Here is a 24,487-nt window from a genome sequence, read left to right on the forward strand (position 1 = left end):
CAGTGTAGGTGTTATGAGAACAAGTGTCAGAATTGGATGGGTTTCCATGTTCAAATCCTTAGCTGGTGTCCTTGACCTTTGTGTAGCTTAATCTGAATCTCAGTCTCCTTGTTTACCAAATGGGAATAAAATATTACCCCAAGTGGTAGATGGAAAGCATTAAATTAAAAAAAAAAAATGGAAAAACAAAACAAAAACAAATGGAAAGTGCTTAGTGTCATATGCAACTGGTGCTATTAAATGGTAGCTATTACTTGTTGAATACAAGTCTAACAAAAAGAAGGTGGCACGGATTTTTTCCCAGGCTCTCTTCATCCCATTACACTCAGGCAGAGAGGGGAGGGGGAGGCTCTTACCAGTCTTAACGTAGAGACAAGCATCTTGATTAGGTGTACAATTGGCGACTGAAGTGCAGTTAACTTGGTTAATACAGCTGTAGCATTGCAGACTGTGACCTAGAATCAGGAAGAACGACCGTCAGGCCCTGGTAGATAAGCAGTGCAGAAGCAAGCCCACCATCTCCAGTAGTGTGGGTCAGAGGTCAGCAACTCACAGTGGGGTGCCTTCCCACACAAACCTGCAGCAGACACATTTTTTGAAGTTCAGACTACAGTTCCAGCAGTGGTTTTCCGGACCCTGTGGCATGTGCAAAGGGAATGTCCAGGTTTCAAAACCCATTTAATTGTGCAATTGGGACGCTTTCTCCTACTTTCAACCAGAAGTGATTAATCTGCAATGTTAATAACAGGTTAAAAGGAACCCATCAAGAGGATAAACAGAATTCCATAAAAACTTCCAAGGAACAAATATGCTCTGCCATCATATTCTCATGGACTGATCATCGGTATCTGGTAGTACCTATCTGTGTGAAAAGACATGTTTCAAGATGAAATACATTAAATCTATTACAAATCAGTATCAACACATGAACATTTGCAACTCATTTGATTGATGGGGAACACTAATTTTTGAATCTGTGTAAGCAAAATGTTATTCTCCCAGAAAGAATTCCACTTTTACTAGTAGGGCTATATCATAAATAATTGTACTCAATTATTAATTTTTGAGTCGTCAATTAAAAACTTACAGAAACTTGTTTTCTCTCTTATTTATACAGAAGCCTACAAAATACCCTTGGTTTTTGTCTCTTGGCCTGCAAAGCCTAAAATATTTACTATCTGGCCCTCTACAGAACAAGGCTGATGGCCTTCGGGATAAGGCATCCTCAGTGCGGCTGTTCCCTGCTGAGGGACTGGCCCATCACCAGAAGCAAACACAGCCAAGGGACAGGCAGCAGCTGTGTGTCTTAAACCCATATGGGTGAGCAGGCATTGCACAGTGACACTGAACAGAAGGGCTGGCTCCTATCAGAAGCAAATGCCTCTGGTTCCCCAATTTGAAAAATGACTACCACTCCCATTCCATTCTTAGGATTCCTCTTTGGTGGCTAGACTTCAAGTTTCCCTGAATTATTTTCCCTTTGTTTTATATAACAGTGGTGACAGGACAAAGATGAGTCATATTCCACATTTGCCATGTAATCAGTATTTGGTAGCATCCATATGCATGAGAAGACATTTTCAAACATGAAATGTGTAAAGTGTCATAGAAGAATGGCATGGTGAAACCAAGACCAAAATGTGGGTTTTAGCACCCAAGAGCTGACTTTTAGTCCTAAGGCCATAGCCTGGGTTTATCACCAGGGAGAAGAAGTTTCAGAAGGCCAGAAGAAAGTGGCTCCTCACTATCTGAGCACAGTCAGGAGTGAAGCTCTCTATAAACATCTTAAATGACCACGTCTGTCTTCACAGGTGTGAAATCCCAACTAGCAGAAGACCCTCTGATTTGTGAAGGTTGCAGGTTAAACTCTGAAACATCAGCCCTCCAAACCCCCTCCTCCTCCATTTTGTTTGCAGATGGTAAGACAGATGTCTGGAGAGGAGGAGTGACTCCATCAAGAACACTCGAAGCACTTCATGCAGCAGAGATGACGCCAGCCCCTAGGTCTGGGGCCGGGCTCCGCTGGCCCCTCTGCCTCTTCTCTGCCAGGCTCAGTGCTTGCCATGCCTGCGTGAGAGGGGAGTCACCATGAGAAGGGACAAAGATGCCCATTTTCAACAATCTTTCCCTGCTCCAGAAGTGTGTCCACCTGGTAAGAGGAAAGAGTGAAGAGGGACAGGATATTCTCGCCTGGCTATCTGAGAGGGCCATTTGGAAAGGTTGCCCATGGGAGTACATTTTCTCCTGGCTACAGCCAGAGTTCATTTGGCTTCTTGACAAACCTTCGGACAGAGGAAAGAGAGCTCACCTTTGTAACTTCTGTGAGGCAGAAATATTCACAGCTAACACTGTGTTCAAATATCTAAACTTTCAATCTTCAGAGAACTGCTGTTAAGAGGCAGGCTTAAGGACTGCCATCCCCATTAAACTAAGATGTTAACTAACTTGTCAAAAGGCAGACAGCCCTTAAGAGGAAAGCTGGGACTTACACCTAGATGGTCAGTTCTGAAGCCCATGCTTGGTTTGCTTACCATGATGTTCTTCTAACCATCCTGAGTGAAAAAGAGAAGAAACCAACCATAATCACAGAGAAGACCAGGCCAGGGGCAAGCAATAAGTCAGAGGATGGCTGTTTGATATTCCAGCCACTTAACCAGGGTGAAGTGGATATTCTTCACACTCCAACTCCCTCGGGAAGGACCTAAGTGCCCCCAAGACCTGTCACAGAATGACTAATGGCACCAAACCCAAGCTCCATAAACAAATGTAGACTGTTGGAAAGAGGGTGTGACCAGGCTATTCTTTTAAGACTTTTTTTTATGTGGAGCATTTTTAAAGTCTTTATTGAATTTGTTACAATACTGCTTCTGTTTTATGCTTTGGTTTTTTTGGCTATGAGGCAAGTGGAATCTTAACTCCTGATTGAATCTACACCCCCTGTATTGGAAGGCGAAGTCTTAACCACTGGACCACCAGGGACGTCCCCCAAGCTATTCTTATTACAGAAAATTCACTGGGTAGAACTGTGACAATAATGTATGTCGTAACACAGTCACTACATTACGTACCACCCTGGCTAAGATCAACAGTGGGGAGGAGGGCGGGGAGGTCACGACTTCTGTCTTATCTCAGAAAGGGAGAACTTGCTCAAACGTGACCTTGGGCTAACTTCTTCTTTGCTTCAATTTCCTCAACTGTAAAATGGGCCTAACAGCGCTGAGCCCTCAGGGGATGGCTAAGGATTAAATGAGACAGGGTCTGGTATATGCTGCTAAGGCTATAAGCTCTAAGACATGCTCCAACACACAGATGACTGTACTGTTCACTACACAGCTACTTTCTTTTCTGTCTCCCATCCCTGCTCCTCAAAAAAAAAAAAAAAATTTAGTAATAACAAACCATTTCTTTGGGCCTCAGTCTTGTCATCTGGAAAGTGGCAATAAACAGCCCCTGTTCCATAGGATGGATATGAGGATTAAATAAGTAGATAGTGTTAAGATGCTGAGAACAGTGATTGGCTCATGAATGCTGTGGGCAGCTGCTGCTGCTGTATAACCACAGTGCCCTGAGCCACGGCTGCACCGCATGGGAGTGCCCCGGGTGGCTGCTGAGCTCAGCACTCTGAAGATGGCATGCGTCAGCAGCCCCGGCTGCTGGCAGTGCGACGGGTGAAACTTAAGAGGCTGTGTGTAATCTCTCCCCCACAAAAGCAGCTCTGTCACCCAGGAGGAATTGTAACTCAGGAAGGGGCTTTGCTGAGGGCAGGGCTGTAATGTAGGAAGGAGCACTCATATCACCCTGGACCTGTAACACTGATGGCGAAAGAACCGAAGCCTGGCCTGGGTCCGTGGCACCAGCTTGGTCATCCTGAAGCCTAAAAAAAGTTAGGGTGGAAGCAACCTACGTGACCCAAATCCAAGTCCCTCTGGACCACTCACCGAGTTGGCAGAGGACAGCCAGGAAGAACAGGAGCCTGAGCAGGATGTACCCTCCTTTGCTTGCCATTGCGACCAGCTACAGAGTCTAGGAGACAGGAACACAAAGCATTGTCACAAACCAACAGGTGCTTGCCAAAGGCCTGGGGGCTTTCAGGAACACAGGAAGGAGAGAGCAGACCAAGAAACCAGGGAACTTCCGGGCCAGGGGCCGTGAAACCAGGGTGTTCTTTGTGGGGGCAGTGCTCGGGCCCTCTGCAGTTGAAGACCTCAGCTTGCTGAGGAAATGCTGTCAGGCCTGGTGGGAGAGGCGGCTGCAGGGAGACATGGCACCCCGGGGCCCACCCCAGCCCTCACCCACAGTAGCCATACACCTTTGCAGAAACTCACCCCTCTGAGCCTCAGTGTTCAGGACTGAGCAGTGGGACAGCACTATCTCCTCCCTCAGGGGCACTGACTCGAATGGTAAACTGTACAGAGTACAGAGGGCAGCGCCTGCAATTTGAGCTCTGCAGGCCCCACCTCCAGCTGCTGGCTGAGCTGAGCCCAGCAAGCATCACTTTTCCAGGCCATGCCACTAAGTGCATCACACCAAAGGGGTGACTCTGGGGGGCGCCAGCAGGCATTCAGTGGCAGAACATGGGGCAAAGGCTTAATGCACGGAAGCTCTGGCTCCCCACCTTGGTAAGTGTGATGGGGACACCTCCTCCTTCACTCTGCAAAGGGCGGGCAGGTGCCGGGTAACTCTGCTGTCTAGTCCCTATTCCATTAATGCTTAGAGGTGTGGCAGTGAGCATCAGGGAGAAGAGGGGAGGGCTGAAATGCCTCAAATCCTCCTTTCACTTGAGAAGGAGGCTGAGCCACAGGGCGGTTTTTAACTTAAGTGAAAGTGAAGTCCCTCAGTCGTGTCCGACTCTTTGTGACTCCATGGACTGTAGCCTACCAGGCTCCTCTGTCCGTGGGATTCTCCAGGCAAGAGTACTGGAGTGGGTTGCCGTTTCCTTCTCCAGGAGATCTTCCCAACCCAGGGATCGAACTCGGGTGTCCTGCATTGCAGGCAGACGCTTTATCATCTGAACCACCAGGGAAGACTTAGTCCAAACCATGAGCAACAGGGAGGTGATATCTGCCCCAAACCACGGTGGCTCCACAGTCTACTCTCCTGAGCCCCACAGGCCAGGACATCTGCCTGGCAAACAGATGAGGGTTCTTGGCCCCGCCCCATCCCACCCCACTCCACCCTACTCCATCCAGCCCTCCTCTGAGTTGGAGGTGGGTGGTGGGGAGGATGGGACCAGGAAGTGAAAAGGGCAGGACTGGGAGTTGCCTAAAGAAGATGATATTAAGGAAGCTCACACCCAGGAGACAGAAAGGTCACATTCTGATGAATGGGGAAGCAGGAAGAAAATCTAACTGGGCCTGACCTTTCTTTAAGGCTGAATCACCCCCATTTCCCTCTGGGGTCTTCAAAACCTACCATAGCCTATATGCCCACTCCCACCAGGCTGACCCTCCCCGGGGGGTAGCTGCCCAACACCCCAGTGCAGTGAGGATCTGAGGCTGCCCAAGCTAGTGGTCAAAAGCTCAGACCCGGACATACTAAAGTCTAGCTCTCTCATAGCTATCGAGCCCCATTTTTCTCACCTGTACATGGGTGCTTCCCCACGTGGGGAGATGTAAAATAAAACAACATAACTATGTGCTTGATACAGTCACAGGAAAGTGGTGGCTACTGCCACTTCCTGCCTCACTCTGCACACACACACACTCACCCGCCCCCTGCCACCACCACTATGGAATGGGAAAGAAAGGGGCAGGGCACAACTTTTGAAAGAATGACAGAGCCCAAGGACACAACATAAACTGATTAGAATAAAATGGGACCAAGATGGCAGACAAGACTAGAGCTCAATCAGCAAGTGAAATAACACACCCAGGGGGCCACATCAGTGCCAGTTCAGTTCAGTCGCTCAGTTGTGTCCAACTCTTTGCGACCCCATGGACTGCAGCACACCAGGCTTCCCTGTCCATCACCAACTCCCGGAGCTTACTCAAGCTCATGTCCATCAAGTCGGTGATGCCATCCAACCCTCTCATCCTCTGTCGTCTCCTCCTCTCGCCTTCAATATGTCCCAGCATCAGGGTCTTTTCAAATGAGTCAGTTCTTCACATCAGGTGGCCAAAGTATTGAATTTTCAGCTTCAGCACCAGTTCTTCCAATGAATATTCTGGACTGATTTCCTTTAGGATGGACTGGTTGGATCTCCTTGCAGTCCAAGTGTTGTAGGAAAGGAGACCCCTTCCAGGGCCCGAAACTGGGCTCTTGTCTAAAACTCGGAAATGAATTGTCCAAGGAGACCCATGTGCTGACAAAGCAAGAGATTTTATTGGGAAAGGGCGGAAAGCAGGAGGGTAAGGGAACTCAGGAGAACTGCTCTGTCACATGGCTTGCAGTCTCCGGTTTTATGGTGATGGGATTAGTTTCCAGGTTGTCCTTAGCCAATCATTCTGACTCAAAGTCCTTCCTGGTGGTGCACGCCTTGTTCAGCCAAGATGGATGCCAGAAGGATTCTGGGAGGTGGTCAGACAGGTGGTGTCTCCTAAATTCTTCTGGTTGGTGGAAGTTTATTAGTTCCCTGTTCCTTACCAGGATCTCCTATCATAAAACAACTCATGCAAATGGTTACTGTGGTGCCTGGCCAGGGTGGGCAGTTTCAATCAGTGTGCTTCCCCTAACACAAGGGAGTCTTCTCCAACACCACAGTTCAAAAGCTCAGCTCTTCGGCGCTCAGCTTTCTTTATAGTCCAACTCTCACATCCATACATGACCACTGGAAAAACCACAGCCTTGACTAGACGGACCTTTGTTGGCAAAATAATGTCTCTGCTTTTTAATCTACGTTGGTCATAACTTCCCTTCCAAGGAGTAAGCATCTTTTAATTTTATGGCTGCAGTCACCATCTGCAGTGATTTTGGAGCCCAAAAAAATAAAGTCTGACACTGTTTCCCCATCTATTTGTCATGGAGTAATGGGACTCGATGCCATGATCTTTGTTTTCTGAATGTTGAGCTTTAAGCCAACTTCTTCACTCTCCTCTTTCACTTTCATCAAGAGGCTCTTTGGTTCTTATTCACTTTCTGCCATAAGAGTGGTGTCATCTGCATATCTGAGGTTACGGATATTTCTCCTGGCAGTCTTGATTCCAGCTTGTGCTTCAACCAGCCCAGCGTTTTTCATGATGTGCTCTGCATATACGTTAAATAAGCAGGGTGACAATATACAGCCTTGACGTACTCCTTTTCCTATTTGGAACCAGTCTGTTGTTCTATGTCCAGTTCTAACTGTTGCTTCCTGACCTGCATACAGGTTTCTCAAGAGGCAGGTCAGGTGGTCTGGTATTCCTGTCTCTTTCAGAATTTTCCACAGTTTATTGTGATCCACACAAAGGCTTTGGCATAGTCAATGACGCAAAAATAGATGTTTTTCTGGAACGCTCTTGCTTTTTCGATGATCCAGGGGATGTTGGCAATTTCGAAGTGGTCAAACAGGAGATGACAAGAGTGAACATCGACATTTTAGGAATCAGGGAACTAAAATGGCCTGGAATGGGTGAATTTAACTCAGATGATCATTATCTACTACTGTGGGCAAGAATCCCTTAGAAGAAATGGAATAGCCATCATAGTCAACAAGAGTCCAAAATGCAGTACTTGGATGCAGTCTCAAAAATGACAGAATGATCTCTGTTTATTTTCAAGGCAAACCATTCAAGATCACAGTAATCCAACTCTATGCCCCAACCAGTAAAGCTGAAGAAGCTGAAGTAGACTGGTTCTATGAAGACCTACACGACCTTCTAAAACTAACACCCCCCAAAGATATCCTTTTCATTATAGGGGACTGGAATGCAAATGTACAAAGTCAAGAGATACCTGGAGTAACAGGCAAATTTGGCCTTGGAGTACAAAACGAAGCAGGTCAAAGGCTAACAGAGTTTTGCCAAGAGAACGCATTGGTCATAGCAAACACCCTCTTCCAACAATACAAGAGGAGACTCTACACATGGACATCACCAGATGGTCAACACCGAAATCAGATTGATTATATTCTTTGCAGCCAGTGATGGAGAAGCTCTATACAGTCAGCATAAACAAGACCAGGAGCTGACTGTGGCTCAGATCATGAGCTCCTCATTGCCAAATTCAGACTTAAATTGAATAAAATAGGGAAAACCACCAGACCATTCTCAGTTCAGTTTAGTCGCTCAGTCGTGTCCGACTCTTTGCAACCCCATGAATCGCAGCACGCCAGGCCTCCCTGTTCAACACCATCTCCTGGAGTTCACTCAGACTCACATCCATCGAGTCCGTGATGCCATCCAGCCATCTCATGCTCGGTCGTCCCCTTCTCCTCCTGCCCCCAATCCCTCCCAGCATCAGAGTCTTTTCCAATGAGTCAACTCTTTGCATGAGGTGGCCAAAGTACTGGAGTTTCAGCTTTAGTATCATTCCTTCCAAAGAAATCCCAGGGCTGATCTCCTTCAGAATGGACTGGTTGGATCTCCTTGCAGTCCAAGGGACTCTCAAGAGTCTTCTCCAACACCACAGCTCAAACACATCAATTCTTCGGCACTCAGCCTTCTTCACAGTCCAACTCTTACATCCATACATGACCACAGGAAAAACCATAGCCTTGACTAGACGGACCTTAGTCAGCAAAGTAATGTCTCTGCTTTTGAATATACTATCTAGGTTGGTCATAACTTTTCTTCCAAGGAATAAGCGTCTTTTAATTTCATGGCTGCAATCACCATCTGCAGTGATTCTGGTATGACCTAAATCAAATCCCTTACAATTATACAGTAGAAGTGAGAAATAGATTCAAGGGATTCGATCTGATACAGAGAGTGCCTGAAGAACTATGGAAGGAGGTTCATGACATTTCCAAGGCGCTGTTCAAAGATCAAGGAGTAGGTGGTAGCCCAAATCCTGGAAATATCTGCCCTGTTCCCAAATTGGTTGGAATAATCCTCCCACTCATTAGCATATGAAATTACCCAGCCTATAAAAACTAACCACCCCAAATTTCGGGTCACACTCGCCCTCTGCGACGGCCCACACTCTGTGTCTGAGGAGTGTGCTTCTCTCAGAATCTGAATAAATCTACTTCTTACCTATCACTTTGTCTCTCACTGAATTCTTTCTGCAATGAGACATCAAGAACCTGAGCTTAATTAGGTCCTGAAACCACGTACCATGGCTTTTGGCTGGGTTTGAGTGCCAAGCCACATGGGTTCAAGTCCCAAGCAGGGTTTTGGCTGGGTTCAAGTCCCAACCAAGGTTTTGGCTGGGTTTGAGTCCCAGCACATGAGTTCAAGTCCCAATCTGTGGTAAATGGATTCACAACCACACCCAGACTTCCTGCCCTAAGTCAGACAGGCATGTCCACACCTCCTGGCCGGACTATGGGCCTCTCCAGGGAGCTTCCCTCTTGTTCCCTGAAACTGAGATGGGAGCCACCCTAACAGATCAGGGTCTCTATACCCTAACAAATCAGGAAGAGGTCCTAGCCCCTCTGGCTGGCACCCAACGCCCCTGCAATGCTTTCTGCCTGGAGCCAGATGAGTCAAGTGAACAAATGATAGTGTTCCCCTATCCCTGGACCCCAGTCAGTGACCCAGGCCCAGCACACCCCAGCTCCCAGCCTGGTTCCTTACAAGCAAGGGCGTTTTGGTAGAAAGGATAACTTAACACGCTCACACAAGCCCGGGGCTGGGAACAAGTGCTGCAAGAGAACAGGAGAGAAAGGCATCCATCAGAGGTTCCCAAAGAGGGAGACAGGGAGTGTCAGACTCTTCCTAAAAGTTCTGAAATAGCTGCTTCCTTAGGCAGCCCCACCAGAGGAGGAGGGAGGAGGTCACAACCTCTAGGAGACTTTCTTCCAAATGGTCCTTGGCATGAACAGCATCATTAAAACAAACAGGATGTGGTGCAGAGAACCCGTCCTTGATGAAAGGGTTACTAAGAAAGGCTTACCTCTTAACAAAAGCAGCAGAAACTGCACAGTGAACTGGTTCAGGGACAGGCTTTCTCATTGACCGGTGAACAAAGCCTTGGATATTTCTGGCTTTGCCACTGTGTTACTCAACCTCTAGGCCTCCCCTCTGCATCCAGGACACACAGGGGTAAGCACACACACTGCACAGCACGGTGCCTGGCCAAAGGAAGCCCTCAAAAAGCAGCAGCCACCATGAGTCATGGGAAGTCATGAGGTTCCCAGAAGAAGAAGCTGGGCAGGGAGGGGGCATTGGGCCAAGAAGGGTGGAGAGGGTATACAGAAGGTAGCATCAGGTCAGAAAGCTGGACAAACACTCTGGGCTTGGATGAGCAGAGGAGATCGCATGCCCCAGGCCTAAGGCAGCCCATAGCCATATGGGTTGGATGGGGAGTGTCAAGATTGAGCTTTAAGTCCACAGGACTGGCTGGGAGTCACAGTGGATGTTTCCATGACTTGGTTGCAAGAGGGCAAAGATGGCAGAGAAAGGAAGTGGTCAGTGTGCAGATGCCAAGGTTGTACTATTTGAATCAGAAGTCCAGGTCTTCATTGTTGTTGTTTATTAGCTAAGTCATGTCTGTCTTTTTTGCGACCCAGGCATCTCTGTCCATGGGATTTCCCAGGCAAGAATACTGGAGTGGGTTGCCATTTCCTTCTGGGGATCGAACCTGCATCTCCTGTACTGCAGGTAGATTCTTTACCACTGAGCCACCAGAAAAGACAAAATAGCTGATTGTCTTAAAGCTATTTTATAAATGCCTCTAAAATGCTGACAGTAGTTAACACTAAGCAGGATTATTTATGATTTCTTATTTCTCTTCCTGACCCTTTACTCTTTGCCATACTTTCCCAAATATTCTATAAAGAGACAAGCACTGGTTTTATAATAAAAAATAGGAAAATCCACACATTACAAAAATTTCCCTTTTAGTAGTCATCAATCACCTCAGTTCAGTTCAGTTCAGTTCAGTCGCTCAGTCGTGTCCAACTCTTTGTGACCCCATGAATCGCAGCACACCAGGCCTCCCTGTTCATCACCATCTCCCGGAGTTCGCTCAGACTCACGTCCATCGAGTCCGTGATGCCATCCAGCCATCTCATCCTCGGTCGTCCCCTTCTCCTCCTGCCCCCAATCCTCCCAGCATCAGAGTCTCTTCCAATGAGTCAACTCTTCTTATGAGGTGTCCGAAGTACTAGAGCTTCAGCTTTAGCATCATTCCTTCCAAAGAAATCCCAGGGCTGATCTCCTTGCAGTCCAAGGGACTCTCAAGAGTCTTCTCCAACACCACAGTTCAAAAGCATCAATTCTTCGGCATTCAGCCTTCTTCACAGTCCAACTCTCACATCCATACATGACCACAGGAAAAACCATAGCCTTGACTAGACAGACCTTAGTCGGCAAAGTAATGTCTCTGCTTTTGAATATACTATCTAGGTTGGTCATAACTTTTCTTCCAAGGAGTAAGTGTCTTTTAATTTCATGGCTGCAGTCACCATCTGCAGTGATTTTGGAGCCCCCAAAAATAAAGTCTGACATTGTTTCTAATCACCTATCTTTTAGCAAATCTGTTTCAGCATTAAGAAAGAAAACTGAACCTCAAGGCTTACAACTCTTCCCCCTAGTATAAAACATCCTCCATTTTCAATTTAAAAATGATGCCCACAAGGGTGGATCACATGGTAGGTGAACCAATGGAGCTACCATGACTTTTCCAACCCACCCACCAAACACTTAGATGCAAGAAGCATGCAGAAGACCCCATCAGGCTTTCCTCAACATTTTAGGATTCATTTAAGCAATGGATTTAATTATTAGAAACAGCCTAAAGTCATTCTGAAAAGGGTCTACAGGATATGATGGGTGAGCTTCCTGGAAGACACCATTTTGCAGCGGTAGAACACGCTTGGTGCCGATCTTAGGAAATGTGGGGATTTTTCTGGGTGGCTCTGAAGTTGCCTCTAAAAGGGAATTGCTTCAGGGACAAGTCAAGCAGGCTTCTCACTAGAAGAATAAGTAACAGTCAAGGATATACAAGCACTGTTTCAAACAGTAAGAATTTGGTAACACACATGTCCAACAAGATGATGAGTAAATTATGGTCCAGTTCCATGGTGAGGAACTATACAGCCATGAAAGGCTATAAGATAAAAAAGCCAGTTTAGCTATAATTTTATTACTTTTTCTTTAAAATACACACATATACATACACACACCTTTAAAAAAAAAAAAGCTTGGGACATCAACTTTTCCAAACATTTTGGGGCACGTGATGAACAGCATGGCAGAATTATGAGCAGCTTATTTATACTTAAATATGTTTTCTTAACAATGAATATTTTTCAGAAAGAGCTCTCAACAGAGAGAATATTTTAATGTACTTCTGTGTCATTTGGAACTTGCAGCTTAAATTTTTATTTTTCTAACACTCTACCTGATTATTAAAAATATATAACAGCTTTCCAAATTTGCTACATTGAGGTAAAAAGTATTTCCTGTATATATGGTCTCCTAGGTCTAAAAGGGAGATCAGCCCTGGGATTTCTTTGGAAGGAATGATGCTAAAGCTGAAACTCCAGTACTTTGGCCACCTCATGCAAAGAGTTGACTCATTGGAAAAGACTCTGATGCTGGGAGGGATTGGGGGCAGGAGGAGAAGGGGACGACAAAGGATGAGATGGCTGGATGGCATCACGGACTCAATGGACATGAGTCTGAGTGAACTCCAGGAGTTGGTGATGGACAGGTAGGCCTGGCGTGCTGTGATTCATGGGGTCGCAGAGTCAGACACGACTGAGTGACTGAACTGAACGGAAGGTCTAAAAATAGTCATTTTAGTCACACCCTATATTTGGTGGGGGGAAAAATGAGGCTTTCAGGATTTCCTAGTAGTCCTGAAAGAGAGACCCATATTCTAATTCCACTTTGCTGTCAATTTATATAACCTTAAAGCAGTAAACTCCTTTACTTCAGTTTCTAATTCGTAAAGTGATAATAATGCTTTTATAGAATAATGAAATCTAAGACTTGAGGGTTTTAAAGCTCAATATGGGCTAAAATGTTATATGGCACTTAAAGGAACAAACAAATAAATGCACACACAATCCTGGGGTCTGTCCTGGGCTCAGACCTAACCTGGAAATAATATTTTTATGATTAGGTGCCAGATTTCTGAATTTCTTCCAGTTTATCAGGACATCAAAATAAACAGCTGTAAAAGCCAGGAGAAATGGGTGGGAGAAATCCAGGCTGTTCTGTTTGGAAAAGTATGGTCAGAGACAGTAACTATCTTCAAATATGGTAAGGGCCACCAAGGAAGAGAGGGGCAGGTTATTCCATGTAATTTCCAAAGACAGCGTTAGGATCAATTAGGGAGGCATTCTGGGCTTCCTAAGAAACTGCTTGCTATCACCCCACTTCCTCCTCCCTCCCTGCCATGTGCCAGGCACTCAACAAAGTGTCAGCACAGATGGAAATCAATTTCTTTGGTGAAATATGAAAAACTCCCTGTCAGTTAGAAATGTTCACATGAAAAGAACACTGATCGGAGATGTTGCTGAAAAGATGGCAGCAGAAAGCAGCAAAGGGTTAAAACTAGAGATTCTCATTCTACAATAAAAACCAACCCAATCATGATTTATTCATTTCCATCCACCTGAGATGTCAAGGGAAGCTAACAGCAGCAAGGCGATTTACAAATACAGGCATCCCTAACCAAGTTCCTGAAGATGTTTTGGGTAGCCAGTTTATGGACAGTGCAAGCCTATATTCCATTATTTTACAGGGGAAAACAAAGACACACTTGCTGTCCATCCAAAAACCCCAGCCAGCACCCTCAAATATTTATCTACCTATTTAAACAATCCAAATAAATTTGAACATAAAACATTTGACATGCCAATGACCCAACAAACTTAAGGAATTCACTGTGGGTATATTTACTCTACAAAGTAAGTTCGGTCCTGACACTTACCCCCAGTCATTTACAGTGACCATTTATGAGCCCATGTAAGCTGAGCAGCTAGACACTGGGGTACAGTGATTGCTAAACCATGTAAAGCCCCACTCTCAAGAACCTTACAGTCTAGTGGAGGTGGATACAAACTAATGCTAGAGACCAGGTAGAAAATAAAATAGGGTACCAGTCCTCTCTAGCTTCAGTTGGTGTCAGACTCATCTGGAGGGCTGTTAAAACACAGATTTCTGGGCCCTGCCCCTAGAAGTTCTGATTCTGCAGGTCTTGGGGGGTGCCCAGGAATTAGCATTTTTAATCAGAGACTACACAGACAACTGAAGATTCAAAGAGTAAGAAGGACTTTGCCTACCCATGGGGATTTTGAGGACAAAGGTCACAGCTGAGGCATACAGGTGCCCTCCAGAAGTGAAGAATGGTCCTCAGGCGACTCTCAGCCAGGAAATGGCACCTCAGTCCTCCAAGCACAAGGACTGTGCCACGCTAACAGCTTGAATGATCAAGGGGACAGGTTCTCTCACACAGTGCCCTCAGAAAGGAACCCAGCCCTGCTGACACCTTGATTTGAACCCAGGGAGGCCCAGGTCAGACTTCTGATGGATGGAACTGTAAGACTAATACATTTGTGTTGTGTTAAGCCACTAACTTTGTGGCAGTTTGTTTCCACAGTAATAGAAAATGAATACACCAACCTCAGAACTGGTACGTGGCAGAACAGTGTTTAAACCCAGGCCGGACTTCTTACCCATAGTTAAACTCTCTGGTGGAGAAACTTCCCGTGAATTCAGCTTCTGAAATAAATTGGTTGCACAGAGGCCACCAGAGAAGAGACTACACATGGGCAGTGTTGCCACAAGATTCACAGACATCCAGGGGCACACTTAGTGTTCCTAGGAGCCTGGAGCCTTAGAGGCTGATGATCTTTAAGGCTAAAGGTATTTTCAAAAACCAAACCCAATGTTCCTATTTTACAGAAACTAATGGAGTCCCTGGGAGATGAAAGTACCTGTCCCAAGGCCAACAGGTTAGCTGCAAAGCCACACTGGGTGGATCTTGCTTCTGTTTACCAGGGGCCAGTGGTGACGTAGTGGTAAAGAATCCACATGGCTAATGTGGGTGACTCAAAAGATGTGGGTTCAATCCCTGGGGTGGGAAGATCCCCTGAAGCAGAAAATGACAACCCGCTCCAGGGCTCTGGGGCTGGAAAAGTCCATGGACAGAGGAGCCTGGTGGTTTGAAGTCTGTGAGGAAGTCAAGAGTCGGACACAACTGAACAGAGCACAGCAGCTCACAAGTAGCTCAAAGTAACACTACCTGGAGGCTCGCAGTGTTGGGGACTCGGGGCTTTGCCTCTTTATCACCTTGGACACGTACAGCCAGGCAAGTTGAGTGACCTACACAGAGATCACTCAGCTCAGAAAAGTAATTACATCAGCAAGCAGAGACAGACAGAAAGCCACCATCATAATGAACAGCCCCTCCCAGCTACTCTTGAGCTCCCAGTGCCAGAGAAAATCATCCCAGAACTCTCTAAACCCACAAATTTGCTGCTTCCTCAAAAGGAAGGGCCAGTCCTGCGATTTCTTCCAGGAACTCTAGTCTCTAGTTCTTCCAAGAGGGCTCTCATTTAAAGAGGCCGCCTCACAGCCCTGCCCTTTGAGGTAGTACATGTAAGAGCCAGCTATGAACATATTTCACAAAAAATATGGGATATAAGTAATAACACATCCTGTTTTGGAAAGCCTCAAGCACCTCTGGGCTAGGTTTTGTTTACGGCAGTCTGGTTGGCCAAGAATGTTTAACGCATTTCTTTTCAAGAACTTGTACCTGCAGCTCTCAAAGCTGAATTCCACTAGACACCTGCCTGCCTCACTCTAATATCCATTTTTATTTGGAATTTTATCTTACAAGCTATTCAGCATAGTGGGGTGTTTTCCTTACAGTTCCCTGTTTGAAAATACAGAAGTCACAGTTTCATACATTTGGTCCATAGTCAGGCAATTCCTTTGATCAACATTCTGAACTGTGTGTGCCTTCCCTGGAGAACTGGGAATAAGCTACCCTCAGCAAGGAACATGGGGATATGAACTATTAACAACCACATTTGTTTTCCACTTATCAGGTGCCACAAATTATCTCATTTAGTTCTTACAACACCCTGGTGGCGCTACTGGTAAAGAATCCACCTGCCAATGCAGGAGACCTAAGAGACTCGGGGTCGATCCTTGGGTCAGAAGATCCCCTGGAGTAGGAAATGGCAACCCACTCCTGTATTCTTGCCTGGAGAATACACTCATTTTACCCATAAGAAAATGAGGTTAAATAGCATGCTCACCATTACCAAGCCAGCAAAAAAGCAGAGTCGAGATTCAAACCCTGGTCTGTGGCCATGTCCAGGCCCTTGATCACTATGCCATGACACATGAACTCCATCATTTCTCTGCAAGCAAACCAAGTGTCAAATTCTAGGTATTCTAGGTGGATTCCAAAGCCACCACCGCCCACAGATGAAACTAGATAAGGTAGAGCAAAGAGGTAGGCAAGAGCTGTTTCTCTGATCTGTGATTCTCACAATTAAACAAAGTAATCTTTGGATTATCTCACCTGTATTTGAGGTCTCCTCCTTTTTGAGAAATGTCTGTCAATCACAAGCTACTTTGATATGGTGTGGGCTACATCTTTAGCTTTGTAAAATTTATGGGCTGATCTGTTTAGAATGAAACAGAGTTAAAGCAGGCTTCCCTGGTGGTCCATAAAGAACGTCCCTTTCAGTCCATAAAGAATCCCCCGGCAATGCGTGTGACCTGGGTTCGATCCCTGGGTTGGGAAGATCCCCTGGAGGAGGGCATAGCAACCCACTCCAGTATTCTTGCTTGGAGAATCCCCATGGACAGAGGAGCCTGGAGGGCTGCAGTCCATGGGGTCGCAAAGAGTCGGACATGACTGAGGAACTAAACAACACAGCAGAGTTATTGCAGTTGAGAGTGGTAGGCAGGTCTCCGCTGGGGCCCTCTGGTATCTTTTAAAAGTTGGCCAAGAAGAGGATTTTTAAAAGAATCAGCTGGCCACAGCAAGAGGCACTTTCAAAGTGGACATAAGGCATTACAGGAAGGAAGAAAAGGAAAGCACTGGTCAAAAGCAAAACGGGAGGTGGCCTCCTGCGCCACAGTCTTCACAAGGTGGCAACGGGCCACACTGCAGTTTCAAAGAAGTCACCCAACTACTGCCAGGGTGAGTCACCAACCCCATCTCTCTTTCGTGTGGGAAGCGGGCTAAAGGGGAGAACTCACAAGCGTCAGAGGAGAAATAGAACGTTTCTTGGTACCCTTCCAGGATCCATGGAGAAAATCACTACTTAACGTCTTCTTAAAAGTCAGCCGTCAGACTCCAAGAAGGGTGCGGCCCAGGCCGGCCCAAGAAAACCAACATCGTACTTGAAATGTCTAAGTTACGACCCCACCTTGCTTTTTAAAATTTCAAAATTTAGACTTTCAGGGGAAGAGAATGTCGACACTCAGGGATGGGGTTATAACCTTTCAAGGTGCGATCTGTTTTCCCTAAATTGCAAGAGCTTCTTTTCAGAATCGAGGTTCGGAAGGTATTCCCGGGGACGGGGGACGGGGTCGGGGGAGGAGTGCGGGTGGAGCGGCGGAATACAGGGTGGGTGGGTGGGTGGCGGGGGCGCGCGGAACGCGGAATGAGTCAGCTCCCTTCTCGCTGTATACAAAAGAAGCCGGGAAGCTTAAAGGCGCGCCGGGAGGTCCGGCGCCGGGATGCTGCGGGACGCGGGCGGAGGGAAGGGCGCCGGAGCTCGCCGTCCCCCAGCGCGGAGGCCGGCGCGGGGTAAGCGCGCCAGCTCGGACCCTCCAAACCCCTCAGTCCCGCGGCCCAGCTGCTAGAGCAGCGGGTCAAGTGTCTCAGCGCCGGGCTCGGAGCGCGGCTCCACTAGCCTCCCGACCCTCCAACCTTACCTAAAGGCCACACGCCTCCGCTTCAGCGCCGCAGAACCTGCGACAACAGCCCAGCCCCTCTTTATCGCCTGGGCTGGGAGGGAGGCGAGCCCCGCCCCGCCCGCCCGCCCGCCCCGCCCCCTCCCCTCCCCTCCCCTCCGAGCTCCGCCCGCCGCCGAGCTCTGCGCGCCGCAGTGGCCAGTCCAAGGTCACACGGCTGTGGGCAAGCAAGCGGTTCAGGCCACGGTGCAGAAAAAGACTCGTGACCAGGATTAGGTGAAGTTCTCTATGTTAAAAAGCTGAAAACATAAAGTTTATGATGCCCTTCCTCCTTTGGATTTGTTATTAAAAAAAAAAATTCCAGGACTTAGGAATTTTCTTTTGTTTACGAAAAAATATAAAAATGTTTTTCAAAATGGTTGCGTGCCCATGCCAAACTCCCATTGGCCAGGCTTCTCTCGACTCTCGGGCTCTGGTGGCCCACAAAGACCCTTCAGCCATAGCCACATCTGGTGCCTTGTGTCTTGTTTGGAAGCGAGCTGGAACTGGACTCCTGGCAGTGAGAGCATGGAGTCCTAACCACTGGCTCGCAGGGGGATTCCCTTTTGTGATCTTAAAAGCGTATATTAGCCAGTCTGGGGCCAGTATCACCATTTAGAATGTTATTTTTATGTGAAGATAATAATCTGAAGTTTCCATTTATCACTTTGTCAGCATCTGCTCCGGAACCGGCTTAATGAGAGCCCTGCAAAGGAGAGCTGGGAAAGCAGGCCAGAAGTACATTTTTCCAAGAGATTGACCTCTGCTGAGATGAAGTTCAAGGAGGGGAAATTGTATGATAACTCATCATGACATGTACCTTCTACCATGATCCTCTGATGGCTTTGGGGTGTCATGGAATGAATTTCATATGGTGGTGCCTTAATCTTGGTTTTTCTCTATACAAACTGGAGTCTCAAATCAGGATTTGCTTTGATATTACGGTGGTGGTGGTGGTGTAGCCGCTAAGTCGTGTCTGACTCTCGCGACCCCATGGACTGCGACCCCACTAGATTCCTCTGTCCATGGGGATTCTCCAGGCAAGAACACTGGAGTGGGTTGCCATTTCCTTCTCCAGGGGATCTTCCTGACCCAGGGATCAAACCTGGGTTTCTGCACTGCAGGCAGATTCTTTACCGACTTAGCTACCAGGGAAGCCCTGATATTACGGTGCGCTGAAATCAGCTAATATGTGTATTTCCTATGATTGTTCACAGAGCTCTTCCACATGCATTTTCTGTGCATCCTATAAGCTCTCTCCCATTACCTGCTCATAATGTGGTGTGGCCAGTGTTGGCCTAAGAACCATGGCTGTATGTTCCCTGGGAGACTAGAGTGCACCCTCTGTTTTAACTTGAGAATACAATTGGCCCTGCATATCCATAGTTTTGGCATCAGTGGATTCAGCTACCAAAACTGCAGTTGTCAAGGGATGACTGTATTATAAATACATCGTTTTTTGTAAGGGAGAGAAGGAAATGGCAACCCACTCCAGTACTCTTTCCTGGAAAATCCCATGGACGGAGGACCCTGGTAGGCTAAGGAAGGGGTCGAAGAGTTGGACAAAACTGAGCGACTTCACTTTCACTTTTTATAAGGGACTTGAGCATCCACTATATGTAGAGTACATCGTGAGAAACGCTGGGCTGGAAGAAGCACAAGCTGGAATCAAGATTGCCAGGAGAAACATCAAGAACCTCAGATATGCAGATGACACCACCCTTATGGCAGAAAGTGAAGAGAACTAAAAACCCTCTTGATGAAAGTGAAAGTGGAGAGTGAAAAAGTTGGCTTAAAGCTCAACATTCAGAAAACTAAGGTCATGGCATCCGACCCATCACTTCATGGAAAACAGATGGGGAAGGGGAAACTGCAAACAGTATCAGCCTTTATTTGGGGGTGCTCCAAAATCACTGCAGATGGTGATTGCAGCCATGAAATTAAGACGCTTACTCCTTGGAAGAAAAGTTATGACCAAACTAGATAGCATATTCAAAAGCAGAGACATTACTTTGCTGACTAAGGTCCGTCTAGTCAAGGCTATGGTTTTTCCTGTGGTCATGTATGGATGTGAGAGTTGGACTGTGAAGAAAGCTGAGTGCCGAAGAATTGATGCTTTTGAACTGTGGTGTTGGAGAGGACTCTTGAGAGTCCCTTGGACTGCAAGGAGATCCAACCAATCCATTCTGAAGATCAACCCTGGGATTTCTTTGGAAGGAATACTAAAGCTGAAACTCCAGTACTTTGGCCACCTCATGCAAAGAGTTGACTCATTGGAAAAGACTGATGCTGGGGAGATTTACCCGGTGGCTCAGATGGTAAAGCGGATTGGGGGCAGGAGGAGAAGGGGACGACAGAGGATGAGATGGCTGGATGGCATCACTGACTTGATGGCCGTGAGTCTGAGTGAACTCCGGGAGTTGGTGATGGACAGGGAGGCCTGGCGTGCTGTGATTCATGGGGTCGCAGAGTCGGACATGACTGAGCGACTGAACTGAACTGAGCATCCACTGATTTTGGTATCTGTGGAGGTTCTGGAACCAATCTCTTGCAGATACCGAGGGCTGACTGTATATATGTTTACAAGTCAACTTGCAAATCTTTTTTCTCTATCACTCCTTGAATCTTCATATCTAATTACTGGACATCTCCATCTATATGTCCCACAGACATCTGAACCCAAAATGTGTTCAAATCTTAACTCCTCTCCAATGTTCCACTGCTTTTCCTGTAATTTTTTTTTTCATGAAGTCCTATACCTGGAAACAACTTCAGTTTCTTCTACTCCCACACATGCAGTCACCAACTCCTGCGTATTTTATCATTTAGATACTTCAATTTCATCCTCTCCACTCCACTCCCACTGCCCTGATTCAAGCCTGTAGAATATCTTATTTTGTTCAGTCGTTGTGTCTGACTCTTTGCGACCCCATGGACTACAGCATGTCAGGCTTCCCTGTCCTTAACCATCTCCCAGAGTTTGCTCAAACTCATGTCCATTGAGTCGGTGATGCCATCCAGCCATCTCATCCTCTGTCATCCCCTTCTCCTCTTGCCTTCAATCTTTCCCAGCATCAGAGTCTTTTCCAATGAGTCTGCTCTTTGCATCAGGTGGTCAAAGTAGTATCAGTCCTTCCAATGAATATTCAAGGTTGATTTCCTTTAAGATTGGTTGGTTTGATCTCCTTGCTGTCCAAGGGACACTCAAGAGTCTTCTCCAGCACCACAGTTCAAAAGCATCACTTCTTTGGCATTCAGCCTTTTTTATTGTCCAGTTCTCACATCCACACACTGGAAAAATCATAGCTTTGACTAGACGGACCTTTGTCAACAAAGTAATTTCTCTGCTTTTTAATATGCTATCTAGGTTGGTCATAGCTTTTCTTCCAAGGAGCAAGCACCTTTTAATTTCATAGCTGCAGTCACTGTCTACAGTGATTTTGGAGCCCAAGAAAATAAAAATCTGTCACTGTTTCCATTGTTTCCCCTTCTATTTGCCATGAAGTGATGGGACCGGATGCCATGATTAGTTTTTTGAATGTTGAGTTTTAAGCCAGCTTTTTCACTCTCTTCTTTGACCTTCATCAAAAGGCTCTTTAGTTCTTCTTTGCTTTCTGCCATAGGGTAGTGTCATCTGCAAATGAGGTTATTGATATTTCTCCCGGCAATCTTGATTCCAGCTTGTGTTTCATCCAGCCTGGCATTTCGTATGATGTCCTCTGCATATCAGTTAAATAAACAGGGTGATAATATACAGCCTTTTCATACTCCTTTCCCAGTTTGGAACCAGTTTGTTGTTCCATGTCGGTTCTAACTGTTGCTTCTTGACCTGCATATAAATTTCATAGGAGGCAGGTCGGGTGGTCTGGTATTCCCATCTCTTGAAGAATTTTCTAGTTTGTTGTGATCCACACAGTCCAAGGCTTTAGCATAGTCAATGAAGCAGATGTTTTTCTGGAATTCTCTTGCTTTTTCTACGATCCAAAGGATGCTTGGCAACTTGATCTCTGGTTCCTCTGCCTTTTCTAAATCCAGCTTGTACATCTAGATTTAGAATGTCTTACTTGGGCCATTACAATTTCTTCATACTAGGGTTCCATGCTGCCCATGTTAACACCTGCATCTCTTGCCCCATCTCTACTTACCTTCCTGAAGAGACCTGGCTGGTTTACTTCTCCAAGCTTGTTTAACTTTTTACTTTCCATTTAATCTCCCCCTTTTCTCATCACCCTTCCTGGAATACAGTATGACTGCAGTTGCGACACTGAAGCCATGAGTGACCTTAAAGTCTGCTACAAATGGCAGAACAGGAAGATGGAAGCAACCTGGAATGTTGAAAAGATTGGGCCACCTTATCAGGCATCAGCTAGTTACCTCTGACTTTTCACAAGAGGAAAAAACTCTGAGCTATTTGGTTACTGTTTACCTATCTGCCTCATTCTGATACATCAAGCTTCAGATAAATAAGTGATGTTCTGAAGGGACCTCAGAGCCAGAAATGGGGTTCACTACACCAAAAGTCCAGTCAGACCAACTGTTAGATCCCTTTTTGTGTGTGAATACACATTCTGCCAATGAAATAAAAGTTGAGGTTATCAACTAATTAATCACAACTTAGGAAGAACTCAGTCAACACACTAAAAGAATGTGAATTCTAACCAAGGATAAGTGAGCCTGAAGCATTCTGAGGAACAAGGGTTGGACGGGGTGACAGGGAGACGTGGGGCATCATGAGTTCTCTGGGAACTGACAGAAAGGAGAGGCCAATTCTGAAAAGTGAAAGAGGCAAAGAATGGTGAGGGATCCTGGAACCAGCTTTAACTTCCAATATTAACTACTTTTAGTTACTACTCTATTGGGAAAGTTTATTTTTCAAAAAACCAATGGGTTGTGTTTTTTTTTAAGGATAGGCATAATAGAAGGATTTGGCACCCTGATAATACTCTATTAAAAAAAGGGGGGGGGGGCAGGAAAAACTATTTACTCCACTTCAGAACATTCTGACATGTTTCATGTTAGCCAATATGAAAGGCTAAATTTGCCTTTAAGTTTCTTGATGGCAACTTCTTAATCCTGTATATACTTCCCTCTTTCTACAGTTTTCCCTACAAAAGAACTGTTTCTGGGGGAAAGGCAAGGTAGATTACATGACAAGAGTTTAGTTAGAGCCAGAAAATGACTTTGAATGGGCCTCTGGCAATAGGCCAAAGAGTTTTGATTTCATCTTCATTTTAAGAGCAAAGGCTTATTAATATATATATTTATGGGAAATAGTCAATTACACCAAATACAGGATTGGAACCAAAATTTGTTTTCAAAATGTGAGGTTTTGACATTTGGAGGATTTCATTTCCAAACTCTCAATTATATATAATTACAAAAAAAAAAATCTATGTTTCAGGAAAACATACTTGATCTTAAGATAAAATTCATGTTACTTATCACAAAGTTAAGACAGTCAAGTAACAAAACAGAAGCAGTATTTACAAATTTAGACTATATGAGACACTGTGAAGAACCTTGTTAATAAACACAATACATACTTTTACACACTACATTTCAAAAATGAAGCATCCGTGAACAGTGTGGTAAAGGTCATAGTGTTGAAAACCTTAAATTAAATTCAAAGTTGATAGAGCTGAAGACTAGATTGATGGTCAAGGCCATACCAATAGCTTTAAATTCAAGGTTGTGACGAAAACTCTAAATTCAAGGATAGATTGTCTAAGAAAGGACAAACAACTGGCAGTCAAGCTATTTAGTCAGTTAGTTCCCTGTTCGTACAAAATATATAGGAATCACTAAATGGATTAGCCTAATTACAAATTCTGTTCATTTCTAAATAACTTATAAGTCTTTTCACAGAACCATTCAGTCACATAGTTTCTCTCTATCCTTGTGTAGGTATTTCTGATTCATTTTAAATCCCCTTTCAAACCAATTCCTTTCCACTTCCATATTTTTATAAGTATAAAATATTTTTAAATAAAGAAATGTCTGTTCCTTAGCCAGGTAACTATTCTCCCATTAACTCCTAGAAGAGAAAAAAAAAGAGTCCCATTTCTTCCTCTACCTCAAAAACACAAAGCAAACCCAAACAATCCAATTCCTAAAGTAGCATCTCACGGAACCCAGGGCCTGGCACAGTATTTCATGCTAGTCTTCCTGCTATTAATATAAGCTGAGAACAGTTTAGTTACTGACATTACTGAGACACCTATTTAAAAGGCTAGATTCGTCCCAGGGCTTCCTCAGCAGAGGCTTGCTAAAACAGGCGAGAGCAGCGGCGTCTTCGAATGGGAACATCAAAGACTCTCCTCTGTCTCTCTTCCTCATCATCATCAGATTCATCCATGTCTGCCGAATCGTCGTCGTCGTCTTCCTCCTCCTCCTCTTCTTCCTCTTCCATTTCTTCATATTCATCAGGACCCATTTCCTTGAAAGAAAAGACAATCTTTTGATAAGAACTTCCATCAGTTTTTTTTTTTTAATTTAATACAAATTCTCATTTACCTAGAATCTAAACAACTGGGGCA

The 24,487-nt window shown here is 45.6% G+C and overlaps 2 protein-coding genes across 2 annotated transcripts in view; both read right to left on the minus strand.

The window, feature by feature from the left end:
* Window positions 1-18,041, minus strand: part of CD59 (CD59 molecule (CD59 blood group)) — a 28,474-nt gene extending 10,433 nt beyond the window's left edge. Inside the window, exons 1-3 of the mRNA XM_040258988.1 lie at window positions 17,934-18,041; window positions 3,939-4,023; window positions 357-455 (exon numbers count right to left, since the gene is read on the minus strand). Coding sequence (XP_040114922.1) covers window positions 357-455; window positions 3,939-4,005 — 166 coding nt within the window. The 5' untranslated portion in view covers window positions 4,006-4,023; window positions 17,934-18,041. The remainder of the gene's footprint in view (window positions 1-356; window positions 456-3,938; window positions 4,024-17,933) is intronic.
* Window positions 18,042-23,194: 5,153 nt separating this feature from the next.
* FBXO3 (F-box protein 3) overlaps window positions 23,195-24,487 on the minus strand; it is a 33,601-nt gene continuing 32,308 nt past the window's right edge. Inside the window, exon 11 of the mRNA XM_040258984.1 lies at window positions 23,195-24,387. Coding sequence (XP_040114918.1) covers window positions 24,217-24,387 — 171 coding nt within the window. The 3' untranslated portion in view covers window positions 23,195-24,216. The remainder of the gene's footprint in view (window positions 24,388-24,487) is intronic.

Source organism: Oryx dammah, unplaced genomic scaffold (genome assembly GCF_014754425.2).
Source record: "Oryx dammah isolate SB20612 unplaced genomic scaffold, SCBI_Odam_1.1 HiC_scaffold_17, whole genome shotgun sequence".
Classification (NCBI taxonomy): Eukaryota; Metazoa; Chordata; class Mammalia; order Artiodactyla; family Bovidae; genus Oryx; species Oryx dammah.